The 27188-nt window shown below is 48.1% G+C and overlaps 2 protein-coding genes and 1 pseudogene across 2 annotated transcripts; 2 read left to right on the top strand and 1 right to left on the bottom strand.

Annotated features, from left to right (window-relative positions):
• Window positions 1–1900: 1900 nt before the first annotated feature.
• LOC133904656 (cation/H(+) antiporter 28-like) lies at window positions 1901–4619 on the bottom strand (annotated as a pseudogene).
• A 10193-nt stretch (window positions 4620–14812) lies between these two features.
• LOC133904655 (uncharacterized) lies at window positions 14813–15438 on the top strand. The gene is made up of 2 exons (XM_062346115.1): window positions 14813–15322; window positions 15406–15438. Exons 1-2 carry the CDS (start codon window positions 14813–14815, stop codon window positions 15436–15438), a joined length of 543 nt encoding a protein of 180 aa, XP_062202099.1.
• A 1968-nt stretch (window positions 15439–17406) lies between these two features.
• LOC133905294 (premnaspirodiene oxygenase-like) lies at window positions 17407–19579 on the top strand. The gene is made up of 3 exons (XM_062347054.1): window positions 17407–17905; window positions 18225–18665; window positions 18800–19579. Exons 1-3 carry the CDS (start codon window positions 17453–17455, stop codon window positions 19421–19423), a joined length of 1518 nt encoding a protein of 505 aa, XP_062203038.1. The 5' UTR covers window positions 17407–17452; the 3' UTR covers window positions 19424–19579.
• Window positions 19580–27188: the final 7609 nt, after the last annotated feature.

Raw genomic sequence — 27188 nt, 5'->3', positions numbered from 1 at the left:
GCCGATTTCCCCTTAGAAGCAAGCACCTGCCACATCATAGGTTAATCTCTCTTCGTCTACTAATGCACTATAACGACGCTTTCGGCAAGAATCAATAAACCCAAACACCAAGTTGGCATGTACTATCTCACTAAGAACGCATGGATATAAAGTAACGAGTAAAGAAGCATACACCCCACCCCATATATGCATAGACCAAAACTAATTAGATCAAATTAAGATAGCATAATGATGTCAGAGTAGCATGATAAGATCCCAACGGATGGATAAGCTAGCCACGTTCCACGTGCTCGGCTTCGTCGTGCACCCGACCGCATATGACAACCGGCCTGTGGTGCCGTGTACGACACGAGCCCTCCCGCTGCATAGAAGACTCTACGTTGCGCGCAGCCAGGGCTGTCAATCAGCCAAGCTCGACCGAGTCCATCGCCGATACAAATTCTAGTCAGAGCTCTATCTAAGTTAAAGATTTGATCAAGCTTATAACTAGATTTGAATTTAACTTGTCAAGCTTTTTGATAGTTCTATTTATAAGTGATATATGTATGTAGTCAAATATCCTTGAGATTGAGTGATTAGACTTGGGGTTGAATAGTGTGGTTAAAAAAAACTTAGCTAAAGAGAGAACACCGACTTTGCCTCAACAAAAAGTAATTGGAGTTAGCCAAATTTTTAATAAGCTATTCGAGCTTAAGTTTAACAGACTCATGAGTTTACAGTTAGACTTAAGTTTAGCTTGTTAGTGTCTCGAGCCGAGCTTGAATTAGACCTATAACGAGTCAAGTTCGAGTTGCTCGCAAGCCTCGAGCTTTTTTGACTACCCTAGTTGCAACCCAAGCGCTTGCGAGTCGTTAGCACAATCTCAACTGCGACGCCCCCATGGTGGCCACAAGTGTTATACCCTAACACATTAGTGTTTCTAGTTTCAGTCTGTTTGACCCAAGTGTTCTGATGTAGTGAGTTTAATACCATTAATAGTTTAAATACGTTAATGCTATCTTATAATCTTTCGTGCTCTAAACATAACACTTTTAAATTAACCCTTTTACATAAAGCGATGACAAAAATTTAAGAGAGGTGCTATACATATACGGGCTCGCCCTATATGTGAACTAGGATGCAAACGAATTTTAGATACGGGATGTTACATCAAGTTGATGCCCGCACACCCACAACACGCGCTGGCTCCCGCGAGGAGTTTCATGCCTGCCAGCCCTCACACTGCGTCGCACAAGGTTGCAGCCCATGAAGCCTTCACGCCGCCATCCGCACTACGCTATCCGTACGCCTGCATCAACCCATCGCGGTCACATGCGCATTTTCTGCGCGCAAGGGTCGCCGCCATGATCCACCTTGCGTCGTATCCGTCCCACACCACCCATGTATTACATAACGTCTTATAGATGCATACATAATCCTCATACCTCCACATAATCTTCTGCACTGCCTTTAGATATAATCCAACCATCACCTGTGCATTGCACGATGCCTTATAGATACATAATCCTCACACCTTACATAATCTTCTGCATCGCCTTGAGATCAAATTTAACCATTACTCTAATATCACTTGTTAAGAAATTAGTATTTGGAATCGATAGATTGATCTACCGAGGCAAACTATGAAAGATCACAGACGACATTAGAGGCAAGATATTTGTTAACGAGGTTCAGCTGAAACCTACATCTCTAGTGCATGACTACGAGCACTCCTCCCCACGGTTCCAACACAGCTGCTCTAGATCCTGGTAGAACCATCACCACCCTCTGCAAGCCTGTCGTCATGCTGGTTACAACAACATTCCTCTCATATTTAAAAAAAGATCATATTATAAGAGTCTAACACCACTACCCTTAAATTCCTAACATAACAGACTCGTACATAATATTGGACACATATTCAACACACTCTCTCATGTCCTTCTTGATCAAGGACCAAGGCACATAATTCACTTTTACATGCATCCATGTTAGAAGAAGTAATGTAAGGTGGAGAGGTTGGAAGATACATGGGCATGAACTCGTCGTCGATGACCTTGTAGTGCTTCTTAGCATCGTACTGCTGCACGATGAGCACATATGCCGCGGTGGAGAAGTCCGATGATGTCTGGATGTCGCCGACGGGGCCCAGCTCTAGGCACTCCGCCCAATCATCTAGCCCCTCTGTCAGCACCGAGTTGCGGTCCCTGTCGTGCCCCACGATGAAGAGTCGGTACTCGCCCTGCAGCCCCCCCCCCCCCAGCATGGCCATGTGCTTCTCAAGATACCCCATGGTGCCCTGCTTGCTCCCTTCCACGTGCTTCCGGTAGAACTTGGCGAATAACTTGTCGTCCACCTGCATCTGTGCCTCCTCCTGCCCTTGCGCCAACACCGGCTGCATGCTGCGTTGGCTCTTGGTCTCGAATAGGCTCATCCTTGCCTTGGCGTGCGCCTGCGTTATCGCGTTCTGTACCACACACAGCGCCATCAGCCGCACGCCCTGGTGCTTCAACATCAGGGATGCTAGCGTCAGTGCCTCGCGGTTGTTCGTGTCGCCGATGAACACCACCACCACCGCACTCTGGCTCTGGCTCTGGCTCTGCTCGACGAATGAGGAGGAGGCAGCCCGGGTGGCCTGTGTGTGCTTTCTGAGGTTGCGGTCCACCACCACGCCCACCGAGCATGGCGCCAGCTGCAACACCTTCTAGTTGATGAGCCGGAAGCCGAAGTGACCCGTGTCCATGCTTCCGTCCAGGCGCCGCACCTTGTGGAAGGGCAGCAGCACCAGTGCCATCATGGCGTCCTCGGTGCAGATGCAGATGTCGTTTAGCATATCCGGGAAGGAGGAGAGCGCCAGCAGCAAACGCACCTTGACGTCGTTGTCGCCGTCCGCCTGCTACGCATCCAGCAGCTCGCCAATGAGCTTTCGCATCTCTGACACCTCGTCCACGACGGTGATACCGTCAAAGCCCCCGCCCTTGACGATGGCCGCCGCCCATCTGGTCTGTGAGCTGCACCATATCAACGGCGTAGACGGCGAGCTCGTTGCCGCCGCCACCCCAGCGGAGCACCTCCATAAGGTAGGAGAGTGTTGGCACATCCTTCGGGCTGTGTAGCCCCACGACAAGGCGCAACTCCGTGGAGGGGACGTGGTGGTGCAACCCCATGAGCCGCCACTTCACGCTCCGGCACGCTCATGACGCGATGCCCATCCCCACCATCGGTGTCACCACCACGTTCAGCGCCACCATGAAGATGATGGCCATGAACGACTTGTTCATGATGATCCTCGTGTTCTTCAACGCAATTCACCAACTTTGAACAAGACAGTGATCGGAGACGACGACCAAGAAAGAAAGCAAAGCAAGACGTACAAAAGGCCGCCTACGCTCAGTAGATGTGGAAGTATCTCTTGACATTGAGGAACATGCCCAACACCAGCGCCTCTAGCAATCCTAGCCCCCTCAGTAGCCCCGCGACAGCACAACCAACGAGCTTGCCGAGCATGCCCATGACGGTGACGAAGAAGACCTTCCACCAGGGGAAGGGCAGCTCCATGACGTAGGCGTGGAAGCCCTCCTTGCGTGTGAACCCCACCACCTCAATGTTGTCCGTTGTCTGCCGTAACGAGAGGCAGACGTGGCCGACGTAGAGCGGCAGTACGAAGGAGCTAAGCATGAAGTTGATCTTACTCACTAGCAGTCGCGACACCCTCCCCTCGCTCAGGAATGCCAGCCCCACCAAGAACGCTGCCATGTTCACGTCCAGGCTCAGCGCCGAGCTAAGCCAGCAAAGCGCTACCGCTGCAAGCACCACTAGCCACAGGTCGAAGCCGCGCATGCGTCGGCCCTCTGGGTTGCGGCCGCCCACCCACTCGGTCGTGGCCCTGGACACGAACGCCGACACGATGACCACCACGAGGATGACTGTCGTGAGCACCGGCTTCATGATGGGGGAGGGGGGCCCTTTGCGCCGATGTCGCGCCAGATCATGCTGCCGAAAGTGATGAGCATGGTGGTGACCATGACGGAGGTGACACCGGTGCCGACGGTGAGATGGCCTACAGCTATCTTGGCGATCATGAGGTCAGTGGCAAGGCGGGTGAAGACTGGGGAGACGGTGTTGGTGAGCATGGTGGCGAGGCCGAGGAAGGCCCGGAGGGAGCGCTCGAGGATGACGCCGGAGGTGGTTTGCATGAGCGGAGTGTGGAAGAGCGTGATGACAACGGAGGTGGAGAGGATGCCGGCGTAGGCGACAACGGCGTCGGTTGAGGGGGAGTCGAGCAGCATGCAGGGGTCCATCTCGACGCCGAGCGCGAAGAGGTAGTGTGCGAAGACAAAGCAACCGATCTTGCCGAAGACCAGGTTGATGGCGTTGGTCAGGGACAGCACCCGGAACTGAGCGAGAACGATGGCCAGCTGCCAATGCGCCACGCCATGGTAAGGAATCAATCAATGAATGGCGCAATGCGGGGAAGAGGAAGCAGGAGACGCGTGTACGAGGAGATCGGAGAAGACCCCAGGCTGGTTGACGTTGCGGAGCAGCGCGTAGAGGATCTTGCTGGTGACGAGGATGGCGCCGAACTCGAACAGGACCGTGTTGTAGTGCCGATAGGATGCTGCTCGTATAGAGCAATCCATTGCGATTCAGATGCTACGAGAACCAATTTCTCCTAGCTTGCGATTAATTTCCTCTTACAGCTAGCTACTGATCCTACGGTTAATTTGGATCATCAGAAGATGAAGTGCGGGGCATGCAAAACGGATTTGCTTAAAAAAATGGAATTGGATTCAATGAATTGAATTCCTTCAGCGAGGAACAAGGAGAAGGGGGACGACGCCACACTGGTGATGTCTCCGGCCGAGAGCATTTTGTGGCTTGTTTGCATCCTGCTGTACCGTACATGTTTCTTTTTCCTCGATCTGGCTTACTTCTTGTTCTATTTTCTTGCTAAAAATATAGCAAGAACAGGGGCCGGGGTTACTAGATTTTTCTGCATGAAGACGCAGAGCATCCTGCTGCTAAACGTAGGCTGACTGAATCTTCATATTTTGAATCAATTGCAGGCGAAACCTGCTTAGGGGCATCAATGGCAAATTGCTGAAGCTTCAAAGCGTGACCAAATTGGATATTTGCTTTGGTCTATGGACTTAAGTGAAATTAGTCAAAGAATTGCAATCATATTAGTCAAAGAATTACCCAAAGTCCTCCATTTCACGTCATGGTCTATGAGCTTAAATGAAATTATTACATCAGTGCCACTGAAACATGTAGTTGTGCTAATATACCAGGATTCCCAGACTTCAATGGATTTTCGACAATACAAGAGTGGTTGATAAAGACGGGCTCAAAGATTGAGACCGTAAAACTATGAATGATAATTGTAGATGTATTATTGAGACTCTCTAACATCCCAAAATTCCAGCAAAATTGAAATAAAAAAATCATTTTCAAAGAAAGCAAAATCTCAAAACATTTTTCCTCTCCCTCCCCTCCATGGGCTCATTTTGATCCAATACCCCCTTCGGCCCATTATCCTGCAATCCATCTCTTTCTCCCCCTTTTTCTTCCTCGCGGCCCGACCCACTCTCTTCCCTTCTCTCTCTCTCTTTTTTCCGCGGCCCAGCTCCTCACGCTAGCCGGCCCGTCGCCCCTCTCTCCTTCTTCTTCCTCTCGCTCCCGCCACGCGCTAGCGCTCGAGCTCGCCCACCGTTGGACCCTGCCACCAAACCGCGACAACGCCACCTGCCTAACCTCTACCCATACTGACGACGAAGTCGCCATCTACACCGTCGCCTCGCCGCTCCTCTTCCTCTGGCACCGTGCGCGACGACAGCGTCAGAGAACCTCGCCGGCATGGGCACACGCACAAAGAAAAGGCCACCACCACCTCGCCTACCATGTTGACTTTTCCACCCACTCCGCGCACGTCCAAAGCCGCTACATCGCCGCGTATTGTTGCCATTGATGAACCATCACGCCATACCGCACGCAAGCACCGCCGCCAGATCCCACCGCCGGCACTGTCACCCCTCCGCCCGTTTATAAAAGCTAGCCGAGCTTCCCTTCGCACCTCACCACCACTCACCAAGTTCGCTGAGGCAAGCTCCGCCCTCCACTCCCCACTCTCTCTCTCTCCCTCTCTCACTGTTTTCCCCCTCTGACGACAGCCATCATCGATCCATCACAAGAGACCGTCGTCGGCCAATTAGGCCCCGCGGTGAGCTTCACCTGACCACCCTCCACCTCCCTCACCCCTATGCCTAACCCCTCCCCCTCTCTCCCGAGCCGTCACCAAGCCGCCATGGCCGTCGAGCTCCATCCCCGTCGCCGACCACCAGCGATACTCCCTCGGCCGAACCAAGCGCAGGATTGAACTCCCCATCGCATAAGCTCACTCTCGATGCCCCAAAACCTGACCCCAAACCATCTATCCACGTTTTCCCCTATCAGCCGCTGTAATTCCCAACCCTGGCGGGCTACTGGCACTGTTCCAGCTGCCACCCGCTGTGGAGATCTCCGCCATCGGCTCCACCGTGCTGTGCTGGTCCTCCTGTATCGGCTCTCAGTCCAATCCGAGGGCGGGAGCCGCCAGCGACAAACTCTCTAGCAAGCCCCTGCCGCGAACACCCTAGCATCACCGTCCTAGCGTCGCCCCGGCGACCGTCTTCTCTCATCACATGTCTGTCCACATCGATGCCACGTCAATGCCACCTCAGCACCGACCCCACTTAAATCCAATCAGCCGCCACGTCATCCCAGTCCATGCCCGCGGTCCACCATGGACCATAGACTATAGCTCCTCCGGTCCACAGATCCATAAACCTAGCCTACAACACAGTAACCAGGTTGACCAATCAACTTTACCGTTGACTGGCCCACCTATAAGCCTCGTAGTCTTTTCTATTTTCTGAAAATATTTATAAAATCCAAAAAATCCATTTTAGGGCATATTTCAGGGAATATTCTCCCCTTTTCTTTTTCCTGAATTTATTTTTTGGCCAACTTCCGAAGCCCGTATATGCTCCGTTTCAGATCCGATTTCGATGATTCTTTCACCGATATTCCTCTAAATTCAAATCATATCCATTCCCATCAGTTCCATATTTATTTTTAAATTAATTTTTTTATTTTTGTTTGTATTTATTTGTGTTGTTTGCGTGCCCGCGTTTAGAGATCGGAGAGTACAAGGAGGAGGAGGAGCTGGGAACACAGGACTTTGAGCAGGACCCTCTCGAGGACTTCAGCAGAGGCAAGTTTCAGTCCATTTCCCTCGTTGATCATATTGGACCCAAGTTTTATCACCACAAACCGTAGCAGCCCTTTGCCACCAAATAAATGCATGAAGTATTACTTATTGGCATAATTTGAATTGTTGATCTAGTTATGTCCTATCTTAAATTAGTTAGCCTAATTACTTTTGACTTGAATATAACCTTGGTAACCCTAGGATATTCGTCTCGGCAATTTTAATTACGCTAAGATGAACGCCTTGTTACTAGTATGCTTACGACTGTGTACTTTAATGTTATTTCATGCTTAATCATAATTAGTTATGCGAAATGTGTGAAACTTGATGTTTTGGTGTTGTTTGAGTTGTTGGGATGGGAAGCAACACTTAAACTCCCAAAGCATTCCCGGCGAGAACTCTGATTTGCCCCAGCTCTAACAGGTTCTCTTTTGTTATCAGTATCTGGTAAGTCTTCCCATCCTAGAGATGTTTTCCTTGGCTCAATTAAGGACTGAGTTGGTGTGACATCTTACCTAGTCTTCACAGTACAACCATTCGATCATGTATGCGGCAAAGCTAACAAAATTGGTTCACTATTGTTGGAGCTATATTTAATTTCCTACAAATTTTACAAGCTTTCAATCGATTTATAGTGTAACAATAAATTGATTTCACTATTTCCCGGATTATCCAATTATTAAAATGCCTAAAACCTTTTTCTACCTGGGCTCAACTAGCCACAGAGGCTGACAGTGGGGCCGGCTTGCTTTGACCGGGTCAAAATTGACCCGGTCGTGGCTGGCCTTGCCGGCGTGCGCTGTCGCCAGAGAACGGCGACGCAGTGGTGTGAGCCAAGGGCATCTAGAGCACCAGCGTGCGACAGCGACCTTGGCTCGGTGTTTCCCTGCTGGTGAGCCTAACTGAACGGCGGCCAGTGGTGAGATCCTAGGCGTGGCGGCCATGGCGGCTCGGTTGCACGCCGATGTTAGTGAAGATGGTGGTAGCTCGACCAATAGAGAGTGCAGGAGCACCAAGGCAACTTAGGGAAGCTATTAGGCATGGTCCCGTCCGACGGGCTCTACCGGGGCACGGCCGGCGGCGTGCATAGAGGCGGCAGCAGCGGGTGTCTCACTCGGAGACCTGTGCCAATGTCGGGTCGAAGCTAAAGTGGCGCGTGCAAAAGTTCCAAAGGATTGCGGGGGAGCTCACTGTACTCTTGTTTAGGCTGGAGAAACGGTGTGGTGGCGGGTCGATAGCAGAGGGGCGAAGCAAGCCGCCGAAGATGAAGAAAGTGGCGCGAGCTCCAATCCAGTGGGGAAACATGTCGATTCTGTCAGGGAGGGCTCAATGAAGCTTATGCGACCTTCCTCCGTGCCCCACGTGGCTCAGGCTCATGGGATCTCATTGGGGGTGCGGTGGATTTGGGCTCGGTGGCGTGTGCGCTCGGTGGCTCTGTTTGGCTGGGTGAGAAGGGCTGAGCAGAGAGAGCAAAGTGAGGGAGAGAGAGGAGAGGAAAGGGGGATAAGGTGGCAGCCGACATGCTCAGTCAAGGAAAGTGGCACCATCCAGAAGTTGCTCGGTGCCGTGGCTCGGTGGCCAACCTGTTTGTCAACAACGGCGACCGACCTGTTTGTCAACAACGGCGACCGACCTGTTTGTCAACAACGACGGCCGACAGCAGAGGCCGAGAGAGGGAGGGGATGACAGTGGCCTGGTAAACAGTGATCGACAGGAAGCAAAAGATCTCCCTCCTTTCTCTAATCTAATGGGAGACCTTCCCAAGCTCCAAAAATTGTGGGATACTATAAATCATAAGCAACCCATTTTAAATGATTTGGCTCAAAAAGCCTGAGCCAAAATTAAGTTAAAATTCTTCATGTTTGCATCCTTTTCTAACTTACTTCAATTTTTAAGGCTTCAAATTAAATCCCAAAAATTTGGGAAAATTCTTTAATATTCTCCATATGCCAAGGACTGATTTCTAAAATTATTTCAAGCCCTAGGTTGCATAGCAAATTTGTGAGTTCCTTCACAATACATCACTTATTATTAAAGTTAACAATTCATGTTTAATTTAAATAGTATTAATTACTTACTCAAAATCTCAATTATGATGCTAATGATGCTCATGAATGCTTAATGATATATTTAATAATTTTGGGATGTTACACATGTCCCCATGCTAATCCTGTTGTGCCCTCTGGTGTTGTGGACTATGTTGCTCGCGAGCCTTTGTGGAGCCCTTTATATATTACTATTAGCTTGGTGGATTTATTTTACCACTTTTTTTGTTGTATGACTGTGGTATCATATGTTGTAAGACTTGTATTTACCAGCGATTGATCCAGAGACTGGTATAATAAAGTTATAAGCACCGAGGATGACACAGGGCGCTTTAGGCTCGTAGGCATATTTATATATAGTACATGGATTGGATTGCAAGACAATTTTAGAGATAGGACCGTATCGTATCAGATAGATTACAATCAATCATAACAAAATCATATCCTACCGTAACAATTGGATATACTCTAACACTCCCTATAGTCGTAGCGTGAGCATCGCGAGCGCTCAAACTGGATTGGAAACCAACGAGTTTGCTCAATTGGATGATAACCCTTTTGTTGTCGAGGTAGCTGAGAGCGAGATGATCGTGGTCGTAGCCGTGAATGAGGATGCACGCCCAAAGCATCAACACAAGCACACACGTGCACAAAAGTCGGGTTAATCCAGTTGAGGACCTCAACTGGTGACGGTAGCCTAGAGGTGTTGAAGGAAGGCGCTAACTTGGTGCGATAGCTAACACAGTGATATGGATGAACAACATGGGGGTGGAGTCACTAGCCAGAGAGGTGACGAGCCCAGTGATGATGGCGAGCGCACGAGCGTCGGTGCTACAGCTTGGGAGGAAAAATGCTTCAATTAACCCTCTCCAACATATGCTCTATAGTATTAATATTGCATAAAACTAGATATTCATGTTTTATACATAAGCATTGTATATTTCATCATATTTTATAAGTTATCTTAAATTCACTAAATTGATTAACGATAATTAATTATGTAATGCTACTTAAATCAGAATTAAATTTTGCTCATACCTAGCTAATGTAAATCCATATAAACGATATAGTAACTCATCTATCTAGATAGCTTTTAACCTACCTATATTATTAACTATATGAACAATTAAAAAACAAATCCTCCTTATGAGCTCATCCACCGTAAATTACAATTGAAATAGATCATCCAAACCTTAAGTTGGAGCTAGATCCTGATTTAAGTGATTTCCATACATCTACAATGAGGTAATTGCAATCTATTTTTAAAATTAGAGCTCAATTGAAACTCTAGCTCCTTAAAATTCATCACTATATAACCATCACCATATTTTCAGAATATGGAGCAATCTAGCAAATAAATCTAACTACAAATAAAATGTAGATCAATCTACTAACCCTGGGGCAATTTAGCACACCCATGGTTTATGGATTCCTCCAAATTTTGAAGCCTCCAAACACTAAGTTGCCACAAATGGCTGCGCCAAACAAATATAGGGCTTCTCTATGTTCTATTCAGGCTTGAGGTAGAGAATATTGACCAATATATATTATACACTTATCACTGCTGATTTGAGATAAAAAAAAAAAGGGCAGTGATATGGTATTATCATATCACTGCCGATTGATGAACCTCAGTGATAATATATGCAGGCCGCAACTAATTGTCCTCTTTTGCCTAACCTATTTGAGTCGACCGCATGGAGTTTAGCTAGAGTGTCCCGGCCGCGTGCAGTATACATATAATATTAATCGCAGCCTGGCCGGTATGTGTTGAATGAGATATGATCCCTAGATAATTCGCGTAAGCTAGATGACGATTTGTTGACGACGCATGTGTACATACGTCATATATGCGTGCCACGTGCGTACATGTTCGTCCCTAATTAGACCCTGGCTAAGAATTACGTACGAGTTGAGATTGAGATGCAGGTACTGCATGCAGTACCGTTGCATATTCCATCTCAGCTACAATCTTAATATTCTAAACGCTTCTAGTTCGTGTAGCTAGCTGCTGGTTCGTCTGGTCATTGATCATCGCGTACGACAACATATATATGATGCTGAAATGCGGGTGCATATGTGCTAGAAATTGCTCAATTTTTTAAAATGGTGCATATTTTAGAAAATGTATGTACAAGCTTCTAAACATTCTAAAAAAACCCCGGCAGCTATAGTTGCGGCGATCTAGAAAAACCGATCACTTTGTACGTAGCTGATATGCATCATATCCTGAAATAATGCTGCGTTAATCTGGTCATATAATGCAACATGTTGTGTCTACTTCAATTCGTGCCAGTTGCATGCATATGATCGAGTTTACATACGTACACACACACACACACACACACACACACACACACACACACACACACACACACATATATATATATATAAAAGACTCGTCAAGCAGCTAGCTAGCCTTATAGCGTAGATGCAGTTAGGTCGTCATTGGAGAATTAAGATGGTATTTGTTTAGATTAACCATGCATGCAACCTAATTATCGGCCGTCAGCTGTTTGTCGCGAGGTAAGGCAATAATCCACATATATACTAATTAATCAAGCTAGTAGCTCGCGATGTTTATTTTAACACTCCTCCTTATGACTAGGCGTTAGATTTTAGTCGCCCGGTGTGAACACGTGCCGACAACATATTTGGGAGGAAGGAGGAGGGGGACTTCCTATGTCGTCGGCTTTAGAGGAAGTCGAGGGGAGGGAGGTTGGCCCAGGGGAGGAGACGAGCGCAGGGCGGAGCAGCGAGGCGACGGAGGACAATCGGTGGGTCGGTATCAGGGCGGGGGAGTTCTAATATGGAGTGGTTAGTATGGCAGCGGTGCCGCCGGCCGTGGGTTAGGCGAGGTGACAAGTGAGCGTGCACCAAACGGGTCACGAGAGGCGGCAGAGGGCACGGGGAAAGAAGAAAGTAGTAGATGCATTGGATCGAGATTGAAGATGGGACCGATCAAATTCATCGTCTGGAAAGTAAAAAAAAAAACAGATGCTGAAAAATAGCATCACCCTTATTTTAATTGTTTCCCTCCCCTCTCAAGAAATACTATACATAGTCGTGTTGCCACTTGAAGACCTTCGATGCCTCCTGTTGTCATGTCGTCGCAAAGTTGTTAAAATTTTCTCTAAGTCTACCAACCGGGACACGTACGGTTTTTCTATACCTATGGGCATCTACACCTAAGACATCCACCGTTCATTTCATCATGAGATTCATGCTTTCTCCTTTCCTTGAGTTTAATATAAGTATTTCGTCTTTCTCTTCCCATAATCTATCTCTACAGTACAGAATGTAGTATAATGCACTGGTAAGTAGTACTCAATTAGTTCATAAATAGGAAGTGTATTTTTTTTTAAAATAAATTTTGTGTACTTTGACTAATATTTAGTCAAATTATAAGAATATCTAATGTATAAAAATTATACAACTAGATAGGTTCATAATTTAAAATAATTTTACACTATATAGGTTTTGTAACTATAAATGATATATTTTATTAGAAAAACTTAGTTAAAATTCAACTTTGAAGACCGAGTTAAAAAAATACGCCTACTATTTCTGAATGGAGGGAGTAATATTTTAATGAACATGTTGTGATCTCTACAATCAGTGCTGGTTCTAGTCACGAACCGTCACTGATGATGCCGACCTTTGGCTCGCGTTCGGGCTCACATCCGCTTGGCAGGCTCACATCCACACGCTGATATTTTCGCCCTGCTCGGTCTCCTCCTTCCTCTACAGAACCTTATTCTCTACCTCTCTCTATCTCTCTCTCTCTCTCTCTCTCTCTCTCTCTCTCTCTCTCTTCCTCCTCTCTCTCTCATGCATGCGCGCACGTTGCTTCTCTCTCCCATGCATGCGGGCGTGCAGCGGAGCTTACGCGGCGGCGTGCAAGCACGACGGCCGAGCGGCTACGGGCGAGCACGACGACGGGCAAGTGGCCGACGGCTATAGGCGAGCACGATAGTGGGAGTGCAGCAGAGCTTGTGCGGTAGCGAGCGAGCGCGACAGCGGGCGTGCAGCCAACGGCTTCGAGCAAGCGCAACGACAGGCGAGCGACAGAGCGGCTCTGGGCGAGCGTGATAGCGGGCGTGTGGCCGAGTGGCTGCGGGCGAGCGCGGCGGCGGCGGAGCTCACACGGTGCAGGCGGCCGAGCGACAGCGTGTGGTGGCTCTGGAGCCGGCTCATTTCATTTTTTCTCCCCAAAACACCTATCACTGCCGGATGTAGATCCGACAGTGATAGGCACTGATTTTCACTGCCGAGTAAGAACTGTCAATTCCAAAACGGATAGTGATAGGTTTTTGAAACCGGTAGTGATCACCCTTTTTATGGTAGTGTAACAAATATATGTTGTAAATGAATCATTTTTTTTTTCGACAATGGAGGGACTTCATTTCCATTACTTTTGATAACAGAATAGTTGAGTCTTACATCCAGAATGCATAGACCGAAAGTCTGAAACCAGAGGAATAAGAAAGAGAGGTTCACTATCAAAAGCCTTAGATACTAGCACACCTAGAGCCTAACAATTATTAGAACATCATCAGGCACAGACTTGTCAGACATAACAGGAAAAGAGGAATTAGGTCCAAAACAAGTTCATCAACACGATCAAGCAGACTAATGAAGCTCAACAGATGACTAATGAAGGATCAACTAGTTAGAACAATCCTATGCACACTTAAAAAATATCCATGTAACAACCAACACCCTCAGATCTATCAACATCTAACAAATCCAATAACTAAGATTCATTTGACGGTGTTTTATTCAATCCAATAGCCAAAATTAAGTTGCCATCAACTGTTAGAAATCCAATGTCTACCCCAACAATTGTCCACGAGATTACCTAAATCCTCGTATCTGAATCCAATGGCCACCCCTGCTCGACTCAACCTCACCCTCCTCTATCACTATTGTGCCGCCCTCTAATGCTACCAGTCTTTGCTATCCAGATTGCATGGACCAAGAACATCTGCATCTTATTAATACTCTGAATGCAGAGCAATGAACTGGGTTTGGTGAAATCATGAATCACGTGGTCAAAAAAGGAGCCAAATTTTCTTTGTCGATGGTCCAAGAGGCACGGGGAAGACGTACCTATACAAGGCACTGCTTGCTAGGCCTAATAGCCATTGCAACTACAACATCTGGTAATAGCAGCGTCGATCATGTTCGGTGGACGCACCGCCCACTCTAGGTTCAAGATTCCCATTAAGCTTGCTGACGACAACATGTGTAGTTTTACAAAGCAAAGTGGTACCGCGGAGTTGTTTCATAGGGCGTCCTTGATAATTGGGACGAAGTTGCTATGACAAAATGTCAAGTTGTTGAGATACTTGATAGGTCACTACAAGATATAATGGGATGTTCTATGCCATTTGGAGGAAATGTTATGGTTTTTAGTGGAGATTTTAGACAGGTCCTTCCTGTGCTGACACATGGTACGAGAGCACAAGTCATTGATGCTACACTGCAAAGATCTTATTTATGGCAGAAGATAAGTAAGATATGCCTCACCCGTAATATGAGGGCACAGTCTGACACATGGTTCTCCGAATACCTCCTTAGAATTGGCAATGGCACAAAAGAGATGATTGGTGCTGACTATGTATGTCTCCCTGATGATATTGTGATCGGTTACAACACCACAGAAGAATCAATTGACAAGTTCATTGAAAATGTATTCCCATGTCTTCAGAACAATGCTACACTAGGGGCTTACATTAGCTCACGTGCTATCCTTTCAACAAAGAATGAGCATGTGGATGAGCTGAATGCAATGATGATTGATAAGTTTCCAAGCAAAGAGAAGGTATACTACAGCTTTGACCCCGTCGACGATGATTCACGCAACAACTACCTGATCGACTTTCTGAACTCAATCACACCAAATGGCTTGCCCCCACATGTGCTCAAAGTCAAAACCAACTGCCCAGTTATCCTGCTTCGAAACCTTGATCCCCACAATGGTCTGTGCAATGGAACAAGGCTAATGGTTAGAGCCTTCCAAGATAACGCGATTGGTGCCGAGATTGTTGGCGGCCAACATGCCGAAAAGAGGGTGTTCATACCTAGGATCCCTCTATCCCTCTCAGATGACCTTTCACTTCCTTTCAGGTTAAAGAGGAAAACAATTTTCAATTCACCTAAAATTTGCAATGACCATAAACAAAGCGCAGGGACAAACCATCCCTAATGTTGGTATTTACCTTCCCGAGCCGGTGTTCTCGCATGGCCAACTTTATGTTGCATTGTCGAGAGGTGTGTCAAGACATACGACTTGGATTCTTGCTAAGCCAAATAAAGACATAGATCCCACAGAAAAGAGCACCAACACTACTACAGAAATGGTATTTTTTGCCGCCTCATAACTGTTGGATCAACTAAAACCGGCAATGATATTATTTTCACTGTCGGTGCATAAGAAAAACACTATCACTGTCGGTTTCAGAAAACAATTGATAGTGATAGGTTATTATCACGGTTGGTTCACAACAAAAATCGACAGTGATAGTATCACTGCCGGTTTGTGCTATCAATCGGCAGTGAACATAGAGCCAGACCCGAATTTTACATTCAATCCAATTAAGTCTCGCGTTCACGTCTCGGCCGTCCATAAAATCTAAGTCCTTATCTCTCCCACCCCCAAACTCTCTCTCTCCCTTATCCTTTCTCTCCGCCACCTCTCCTCTCCCTCCTCCCTCACATCGTCCCCAAGTGTTGGCGCGGCGCTCGGCTCTCGGCGGCCAGGCAGTGATGGGGGCCTTCGATGGCACCCAAGCGATGGCGGCAGGTGACGCGCTCGGGTACAGTGGGAGCACAGGCCGCCTCAGCGGCGGGTGAGCGGGCGATGGGATCCTGAGTGAGCGGGCCCCGATAGCAATGACAGCGGGATCCGCAGGAGCACAGGCTGTGGCGGCGGTGGGATCCCGGGTGAGCAGGCCACAACGGCGGCGGCAGAAGGGAACTCAGCCCCTGGCCTGCAACGACCTGGCTGGGGGATGGGTGGTTTCATCGGCATCATCTATGATCTCTTCTTCTTGTGTTCTTGTTGTACTTATTATCCTAGTTCTTGGATTGTGGTGGAGATTCTTGAAGGAGTAGCGTCGATTACATGGAGTTGGTGTTTGTTTATTTCTTATGAGCCGGTAGTGAGAAGAGACTGGAATTAATTGTTACGGGTTGATTCGTTCTTCGTGGTGGTATCAAAGAGTCTCTGAAGATCATGGATTATAAGTTCGTCGAGGGTGTTTCTGTGTTGTGGCGGTGGCCTTCGTGCCACCGCGTTTCTGTGTGCAGAGCGTTGCGGTGGCGGGATCCACGGCGACAAGCACAGCGAGGTCCTGGGCGCCGCGGTGATGGGATTAGGAGCGGCATGGCGAGATCCGATGGTGGATGGCGGGATGATTTCTTTTTTTTTCTTTTTTTTTGTTTGTTGAAAAAGGCTTCACTGTCGGTTCTAAAAGACTGGCAGTGATGTCAATCGGACTTTCACTACCTGAAACTCACTACCGGTTCCAAAACCGACAGTGATCGATGGTTCTATAATAGTGCAAGAATATTGTGTACATAGACGTATTGGAGTGGTGAGATGTATTGAAGTTGTACTAAATGTATTTTTTCTTATACTAGTTGCAGGCTTGCATCATGATTAAATTAAACTAGCATTCATTCTGCTTACAGTGTTTTGTTAAATATCTGTGGAGGATAGCTTAAAATTGTCATATTCGGTTATTTGATTTATGTTGACTCAGAATATAAAAGGTGCATGTATAATTCAGAAACTGTAGTTGTACATGTCGCAGGTACACGGTTACTAGTTTTCAGAAAAGAGCAGGCATGAAAAATGATGTCAGTTGGATCATGTGGAAGTTTTTTTATTATCAAAACAAGCCAAATTGCGATAATGGAATAATTAATATTCCTTAAACTAATTTTTAATGACCTAGCTTGACCCAACGACATTATTCGATATTACATGTATGCATGCGATACAATTAATCTATCATAAAGACTCCTGAAATGTATGTATTAGCCTATACATGCAGTAGGTGGGCAGTGCAGCCTATATAAAGGCTCTTGGGCATCACACACAAACACGGCTACGAGCAAATCAGTAGCTAGTAACCACAATAGAAACTAGCTTAGCTAAGCTAGATCGATCATGGCCGATCTCTTTTTCATGTGCTCCGCTCTGCTCTGCTCCCTGTTGGCCATTGCCTTTCTTCAGCTCCTGAAGCCGTCATCTGCACGGTTGCCGCCAGGGCCACGGAACCTTCCGGTGATCGGGAGCGCGCACCGTCTGGTGAACACGCTGGCGCACCGCGCGCTGCGCGACATGGCCAACGTCCACGGCCCGCTGATGCACCTCCGGGTGGGGCAGGTGCCCGTCGTGGTGGTCACGTCCAAGGAGCTCGCCCGCGACGTGCTCAAGACCCACGACGCCAACTTCGCCACGCGGCCCAAGCTCATGGCTGGCGGCATCGTCGCCTACGACTGGACGGACATCCTCTTCTCCCCCTCCGGCGACTATTGGCGCAAGCTCCGCAAGCTGTGCATCCAGGAGATCCTCAGCACCAAGCGAATCCTCTCCTTCCAGCACATCAGGGAGGACGAGGTACGTACATCCGTCGTCATTTCGATCGTTTCTCTCTACGTCTACATATATTTTCTTGTCGTAATATATGCATCGATCTTAATATATATTGTATCAGAACCAGAAATCTTGAGTTTGAGTCATATTCCACGTTTGCGGCCTGGAAGAGCATGTAATTGTTGAAGTTTTTCTCTCATCAACTTAGATTTGGGGTCAACTGGCCGGTGCATATATAATAGCTCAATATTTCTCTAAGTGCTTGCATAATATGCAAGTCAGCTAGCACTCAGCACTCAGCAGCAGCTAGCCTAACTAACTTGCCCGACGTTTTGACGCTCAGGTGCTGAGCCTCGTCGATGAGATCCGCGCGGCGGGGCCATCAACACCGGTGGACCTCAGCTCAAGACTCCACAGGATAACCAACAGCATCGTCTCCCGGGCGGCGTTCGGGAGCAAGAGGAGCAACGCCACCGAGTTTCTGGCAGCCATCAAGCAGAGCGTCGTCATGTCGTCCGGCTTCCTAATCCCAGACCTCTTCCCAAGATTCACTGGCCTCCTCGGCGTGGTCACCGGCATGAGGAGCATGCTCCAAGGCATCCGTGAAACCGTGGATGGCATCCTCGAGGAGATCATAAGCGAGAGGGAGGCAATTCTCCAGCAAACCAGGACCGATGAGGCGGCCGGCAAGGAGGACAATCTGGTGGATGTTCTCCTGAGCCTCCAGGAGAATGGAGGCTTTGGATTCCCCATGACCCGCAACACAATCAAAGCAATCATCTTGGTAACTAGCTACTAATTAACACATAAATTTGAAACGATTCACACAAGTGTTTATATATGGCCTAGCTAGTAATTAATAACTAACCTTTTTCGACTATATTGTTCCATGCATGTATGCGCTTAATTATTACACAGGATATGTTTGCTGGTGGAACTGGAACGTCCGCATCTGCGATGGAGTGGGCGATGTCGGAGCTCATGACGAATCCTAAGGTGATGAGGAAGCTTCAAGCCGAGATCAGGGCAGCGTTCCACGGGAAGCAAATCATCACCGAGACTGATCTCCGAGCAAGTGACCACCGCCTCAAATACCTAAACTTTGTGGTGAAGGAGACGCTAAGGCTGCACCCTCCTGCTCCACTGCTAGTCCCCCGGGAAAGCATCGAAGCTTGCGAGATCAACGGATACATGATACCAGCAAAGGCGAGAGTCATTGTAAATTCTTGGGCCATCTCGAGGGATCCAAAGTACTGGGGGGAATTAGATGCTGAGGAGTTCAAGCCGGAGAGGTTTGAAGGTGCTCCAATCGACTTCCTTGGAAGCAACTACGAGTACACGCCGTTTGGGTCAGGAAGAAGGATGTGCCCTGGGTATAACTACGGCCTGGCCAGCATGGAGCTGACATTGGCGCACCTCTTGCACTCGTTTGACTGGAGCCTTCCTGATGGAATCCATCAAGTGGATATGAGTGAGGCCCCGGGACTAGGTGTGCGCAGAAACACACCTCTCTTGCTGTGTGCCACCCCTTATGTGTTATAATTTGCTTCCTAGCTAATAAGAATTAGGCTCCAGCTAGTAGTTAGTGCATATGCATACCATCTAAATCGATCTAGCCTACCGTCCGGAGTCCAGGTCCTGGTGTCTGCAGCTATATCTATATATATATTTGCCTTCAATAAAGGGTACGTTTTTGCTTCAAAGATAGATAGATGCATCATGTATTTAATTTCCTTTCTGAGACGATCGATATATGTAAAACAATATATATATATATATATATATGTATATATATAGCTACGTGTGGTATAATATATATCCTTTTTACTCAATTTATTGGAAATATTCAGAGGAGCACATCTTTGTTGATTATTTCCGACAATTATTGTATAGGTCCTTTCTTAGTTTCTTTCTGTTTATCTCGATCGTGTTTTCTGGTTATATATGATGTAGCAATTTTATTTCCTTCTTAACACAAATCTCTATACTCCAATAAAATGTATGAGTTATGGCAAATATGATCGATCTCCACCGTTCACCCGAGTTGATCAAACGGTCATCGTGCAAAGTTGGACCCCGTTTCTCCTTCCAAAAATACATTTAATCTCCTATTATTTGATTTTCATATCTAGTGACGATGAATAATGAATAATTACCATATTCGGGCACCCTAGGATTTTCGCAATTCTCAGGGTATATCTCTATCTCTAGAAATGGGATCCCTAGTTGAAAGGAAGCTACTCGTAGGTACCCAAGGCGTCCCGTAACCGAGAAGGTTTAGTTTCAAGAATAGAAAGGACGAGTTCAGAGGACATACGACACCCATATATATATACAGAGATACAAGCTCAAACAAGTAAGGAGAGAGCACCATTAGCGAGACAATCCAACAGAAGTTAAGGAGGAAGTCGCCGACTAGGTTTAGATCCATCTAGGATAGTTAACCCCCTTATAACAGGCTCAGATCAATACAAGATAAACATGACGTAGAGTTATTATCCTCAGGGAGGCCCGAACCTATCTAAAAACCCCTGTGTGTTCCCCTTGTGATTCATCTACTCAAAGCATTCCCTAATTCTTTAACAAATTTGTTAGATCGGTGGCTCACTAATCGTCGACATCTGGCGTCGTCCGTGGGGATCATGACAATAGGCACTGAAAAATCTACACACAACATAGCTTCGACTTCGCCCAAGAGAACCGGTTTCTCGGATGAAAGGTTCTACGACAACTTCACCCTCCCACCAACGAACCAGCAATCGATCGGGTAAACGTCAACGAAGAACTTTCCGGCAACGATTCTAGTGATGAGTTTTCGACAACACAGATTGTCGAGATACTTACCCAGAGCAATCCGATGACAAATATGTGATAGATCTAGACTCCTCTAGTAGAGATTACCCCCGAGAAGTCTTTGCCATTGGAGATGAGGATGATGGTCTAAGCAATCATGATGATGATCCCCTTGTCGTGGCCTTTCACGACTTAGGGGCAGGATATTATGGGGCCCTTCCCGGTAGCGCCCAGGGGATTCAAGTTTCTTTTCATCTCCATCGGTATATTTACCAAGAAAGGACTCAATTGCTAATACGATCAGCCGAATATCAAATCCCTCCAGAGCTACTACGACTAAGACGTCCGACAAAGAACCCTCAAACCGGGAACATAGTTCTACTACCTGTTCAGAGCCAATGCAACAACAACAAGCTATCCCCGAAGTGGGAGGGTCTCTACACGGTGGTCGAGTCTACTCACCCTGGGTCTCTTAGCAATGGAGGATGCATGAGTCTTCAATAATTCTTAGAATGTCGACCAACTCTAAAAGTTTTATGTGTAAATACTAAGAGTAAGTTTACACTAGTAAATGTTCATATTTCCCGCATGGTTGCTTGAATCTCTTTGTGTTGGTTGTTTGAATCTCTTTGTGTTCTTTTTTGTCTTTCCTAAACTAAACGTATGGCACTTGTAAGACAGGTACACTAGCGGTAAGCTGCAATCTAGGTACCTTTACCTATCACGTGCACTCAGATAAGCTCGACCAAGGTCACACCAGAACCGACTTCAGAAAACAAGAGTTTCTACGACCAGAGGGGAAATACGACCGTTCAATTCTTTTCTCTTACCCTGGTCGGTTGATTCATAATGGTCAGTCGGTAGTTTTTATCTTATTATCTTTTACTGTCTATCTGAGTTTTTTTTCGAGATAACCAGTCGGGGCTGGATGAATACAATATACAAAGAGCTAACGATAATATATTGTGCGTGTGCCAAAGCAACTCACTTCGCGTGGGGACGAAGTTACGACCTCGCGGGATGTGATAAAGGTTCCTTATCACGTCCCTGAGTGCCCGGAGGCTACGACGCCTCCCACTCACGTCGGACTTAGGGCTGACCCGATTAAGCTCTCCGATTAGTGACGAAGTCATCCTACCCTAGCTGGAGGGAGAAGCGAGTAGCACTAAGCATGTTAGGTTGTCGGTATCTCCTCGATATCGAGTTCCCAAGAACTCCCACGATTTTCATTTACATTCTTTTTTTGTTTTTTACTAACAAAAGAACAAGTTTATATTCCCAAGTACAGATTATAGAAGAATGTCTAAGCAGACTCGGCGATTCTTTGACTAGCCACCGTGATGGTTCAGAGTACTACTCGGAGGCCGGAGCTATGACCTTTTGTGCCAGGGTCCCATCACATTTTCTGTTCGGGATCCCTTCTGGCGCAAGCGGGGGCTACACTAGACCAACAAATGCGCTCAGTTTTCAAATATGAACATGATCTTTTGCCAGAAAAGGAGGAAATAATTTTTTCACCACTACGCAAAATTTCCACTGCAATAGTTCAACTTCCGAGTCTGGCCAGTGACGAGTCTGATCTCCCTCGTACCTTTGCAAGGATGAGATGATATTTATGGACCAAGTAGAAAATCTACCTGGGTGGAACACCTTTTTGAGGACTCGCATAAGAACTCGGAGGTGTTTAGAATCCCGAGTAGGTAATCTGAGAGTCTGAAAAACCCGGTTAGATACTTCATCCTAATCGGGGATCCGAGTCCTACTTGATGACATGGTCGGAAAAAAAAAGCTTATCTTTGCTGGCTATATACTTGATCCGTCGAAGCCTCATTGCGCGTACTGATAAGGGGCTTAACGATGAATAATAGATAGTTACCATATTCGGGCATCTCAGGGTTTCCTGCAATTTTCGAGGCATATCTCTATCTCTAGGAAGGGGATCCCTAGTTAAAAGGAAGCTACCCGTAGATACCCAAGGCGCCCTGTAATTGGGAAGATTTATCTCTAAAAATAAGGAGTCCAGAAGACATGCTACACCTCCATATATATACGGAGATACAAGCTGAAACAAGTCAGAAGAGAGCACCCACTAGCAAGACAAGCCAACATAAGCTAAGGAGAAAATCGTCGACTAGATTTAAATCTATCTAGGATAGCTGCAACCCTTTGTAACAGGCTCAGATGAATACAAGATAAATAGGACATAGGATTATTATTCTCAGGGAGGTCCGAACCTATCTAAAAATTCCTATATGTTCCCTTTGTGATTCATGTACTCAAAGTATTCTCTAATTATTCAATAAGTTCGTTAGATCCGTTCACCAATCATCGACACCTAGACATCCAGTATTTATTTTCCATATATTCTAAAAATATATTTAATCTTTTATTATTTACCTTCATACTTTTTTAATTGCTATATACTAAATTAATTTCACGTATGTAAAACACATATGCAGTTTCTAGTACGCACATACTCCATGAGTATCATTAATTATTACGATTTACTGGAGTAATACGAAAACTGCAATATAATGTGGAATCAACAACGCAACAGAAGCAGAAATTAAGGAATTATGCATGCATGCATGCGTTCAGATCTATACTATATATGGTCGTCATAGAATAAAAAGAGCGTCGGTCCCTCGCTCGCCTCATCCTTCTGTGTAGCATCCATCCATCGGTTATTGTTCAAGTCCGGCCGGCGGCCATGGCAACGCACGGAGCAAAAGGCGGCGGCCGACACAAGTTCTTCAAAGTCCTCCTGCCCGGCTCCTTCGAGCTCAGCTTGGTACGTCCCTATACCTACCTACTCTACTCCTCCATCCATCCATCCATCCATCGCTCGTTCTACAGTAAAATCAATCTGCAATCTGCACATGCACCAGATCGATCGATCGCATACAGATCGAATTGATTAATTACTGATCGCTCGCAGTGCTTCCCGCCCAAGTTCGCGGCGCGCCTCGTCCCAGGTGCGCTGCCGCCACGCTGCGGGATCCCACGGGGAGGTTGTGGGCCGTGGCCCTCCACCGGGACGGCGACCACCGGGTGTCCTTCGCGAGCCGGGGGTGGAGCGGCTTCGTCTCCGCCAACGGATCTCCGCAGGGCACCTGCTGGTCTTCGAGCACCGCGGCGGCCTCGACTTCACCGTTGAATTGTTCGACACCTCCGGCTGTCTCAGCGATGTCTACCCCGACAAGCAGCGTACCGCGGACGGCAAGTGCAACAGGAAGATTAACGCAACCAGTGCTTGTGATAATGGATGCCATGAAGAGGAAGGACGATTGGACGTAGTTGATCAAGATCATGTGACTGACACGACGACAGAGATCACCAACGACAAGGAGTCTGGCAACAAGCGCCGGGCCCGGCCAGAAGCAGCAGGGGTCAAGAGGAGGAGGCGGTCGTCGAGCAAAGAAGAAGAAGAAGAAGAAGAAGACGCGTCGGCTGGCCGTGGCAGGCAGCCTGATGACGAGACGTTCTGCCGGCGCATCGAGAGGTCTTACCAGCTGCGCTTCTTGGTAATTTAATTTGATCGATTTGATTTACCTAAGCGATCGATTGATGATATATATATTCTTGTACTCAAAATTAAAGAACCATGCGATGCGATGGATGCAGGACCTGAGCAAGAGCTTCTGCGAGCGCGTGGGCTGGACGGCGTCGCACGACGTCGAGCTGTGCGCGGCGGGCGACGAGGAGAACGAGCGGAGACGATGGGAGGTGAGCGTCAAGGTGTCGGCCAAGGGCGGCATGATGTGCGCAGGCTAGACAGCCTTCGCAAAGGACAACGGGCTGAGCCTATCCGACGCCTGCGTCTTCTTCATGCCACCATTTGCCGACGACGTCATTCGAGTCCAAATCCTCAGGGGTAGCTAGTGCGCATGAATATTAATACACGCTTCCTAGAGTTGCGTCTCAAATCTCTTGAGATTTCAAACGATGTATGTGAGCATGTGTGAACGCACGATGACTGACGTGGTTAGGGTTGAGAGGTTTAGGGTCGGAGTTCTACAGAGATGTCTCTGCTACCAGGCTTAGAGGAGTTCTATAGGGGTGTCTTTGTTACCAGGCCTAGAGGGAGGCAGTAGGAAGGGGGATGGACCGGCGGTGGTGCATGGCGGGCACGTGAGTAGGGCGCTGAGGCAGCGGGGACGCCACCGATCGTGGGCGGCGTAGGATCACCAGATGAGCTAGCGTCGGGGCGAGAGAGCTCGAATGGAGTGACTAACGCGGTGGTGAGGGGGGAGCGGGAGCGAATCCTGCGGTGGGACGCCTCCAAAGACTGATGAGGCGGGTGGGGGGTGTCTGTCAGGCATCGAGCTGGCACCAGCTGGCACCCGGCTAGCCCACCTCTGGCTGCTGGGCCATCAAGTACAAAGAGAGACAAGTCCATTAGAGAAGGAGATAGACAAAACCGGCTCTAGCTTCTTCTTCTCCTGTTCATCCCCTTCTACTGTACATCTTCTTCCTCAAATCCTCCATCTTCCCTTCTAGAAGATTCCACTAGCTTCTTCCCCAGTGGGTTGCTAACAATTGGTATCGAAGCCCCCTTCCTGGAGTGGCCACCATGACGAAGGAATATTGCGCCCTTCTCCTCGCCGAGGTCAGGAAGCTGAGTGAGCGGATGGACTTCGTCGCGAAGAAGTAGAATACGAGGCCGCTTCAAGCTCCAATGATGTTCGCGATGAGCAAGGAGGTCGTCCGCAACTCCGACCACCCCACCATAGTGCCATTCATGACCTTCCTCGACTGTGTGGACACTGAGATCGCCCTCATCGCGCCAAGGGTTGGCGAACCTGTTGGCAACCTCGCTGCATCCACCTTTGATTTGGGTGACTACAAGGAGGCCGCTACAATCGTCGGGGCCACACTGACATAGAGGTTGCCTCCGTCATCCCCCAGCAGTCCCGACGTCCGGGAACATTTCAACGTCACCAACTACAACCGTAAGCTCATCGGTGCGCGGTTCTACTCCAAGGGGCACCGTGGCAACTACCCAATGAACCAATTGGATGACGTGTCGCTGTTGGAGTACGCGTCACCAGTGAACGCATACGGGCACGGGACGCACACGGCGTTGACAGCAGCGGGTGCAGCCATGTCAGGGGCCGACGCCGCGGGTGGTGCCTGCTGCGTCACGGCGTTGCTGCGAGAGGACTGCCTGGACGTGTCCAACGTCGGTGACTTCCACGCCATGCTCAGCCGCGCCGGGAAGACCCAGGCACTCACCTATGACCGCCATGCGTCCCGCTAGGATGAGCACGGCTGGATTGAGAGCCAGGAAGGGTTCGTCATGAACTGCCGTGGCTCGTGGAGCGTGCAGGACTCGCTGGCGGTGCGGTGTCGAGGGGCATCAACGACGCGCACCTCAAGCCCTAGGTAGTAGCGGAGCCGAAAACGACAACGTTGCACGTGGATCGCAGCGACATCAATCGCGCCGACGCTGACATCACCGCGCTCAACGGGCTCAGAACGGCCATCCGCAGCCCATTCGTGGACAAGCTCCATGCACACGGCGAGCTTCCACGACTCGTCGCGCTGCTCTGCACGCCAGACCTTTGCGCCTTCGACATCCACAGCGCCAACATGGGGCTATCCGCAGCGCAGCATCGCCACCTTGGTCTCCCTTATCTGCATCTGGAACTACCTCGTCCGCGTCACCGCCGGCTTCGCATCGGAGGTGCTTCTTGCACACCACAGCCTTCCGAGGCCACTGATGTTGGTCGTCGTTCTCCTCCTCACCGTACCAGGCCACCTCTTCATTGTGTTCGGTGTGCTGGGCTCGTCGCTGTACGCGGTGTCAGTACGTGCTCATCGGGTTCTGCTTTGGCGCCGCGCAACCGTTGATCCTCATGAGCGTATCAGAGCTGTTCGGGCTCAAGTACTACTCGACGCTGTACAACTTCTGTGGCACGGCAAGCCCCATGGGGTTGTACATCCTCAACGTGCGTGTCACGGGGCGCATGTACGACCGGGAGGCGATGAGGCATTGAGCTGGCACCTGCTGGCTGGCGCACCTCTGGCTGCTGGGCCATCGAGTACAAAGAGAGACAAGTCCATCAGAGAGGGCATCAGACAAGATAGATAGAACCGGCTCTAGCTTCTTCTCCCGTTCATCCTCTTCTACTGTACATATTCTTCCTCGGATCCTCCCTCTTCCCTTCTAGAAGGTTCCGCTAGCTTCTTCCCCAGTGGAGAAGATGAACAGGACCAAGCGGTTGAGAGGTAGAAGAGAAGAGGAGTTTCGTTGGATTTGGATCTAACGCATGTGCTTCGTCCCTGAAAATTAGCAACTCCCGTATTAATATTGTTGTGCACTCAGTGATCCAACCGAATCTAGATGGCCTTCAAATCTTGCCAAACAGGTCACATGCATCCTGTTGGATCAATTAATGTAAGTCTATTTAAAGATCAATTATATTTCTCAGATCACCGAATCACATTTTTGCTACCGTTAGATCCAGATCATATGATCCTCATCATACAATCCATACGTCTCACGTAGTAG

Source organism: Phragmites australis, chromosome 22 (genome assembly GCF_958298935.1).
Source record: "Phragmites australis chromosome 22, lpPhrAust1.1, whole genome shotgun sequence".
Classification (NCBI taxonomy): Eukaryota; Viridiplantae; Streptophyta; class Magnoliopsida; order Poales; family Poaceae; genus Phragmites; species Phragmites australis.
The sequence above is the reverse complement of the archived record's forward strand: the minus strand, read 5'-3'. Positions and strand labels throughout refer to the sequence as shown.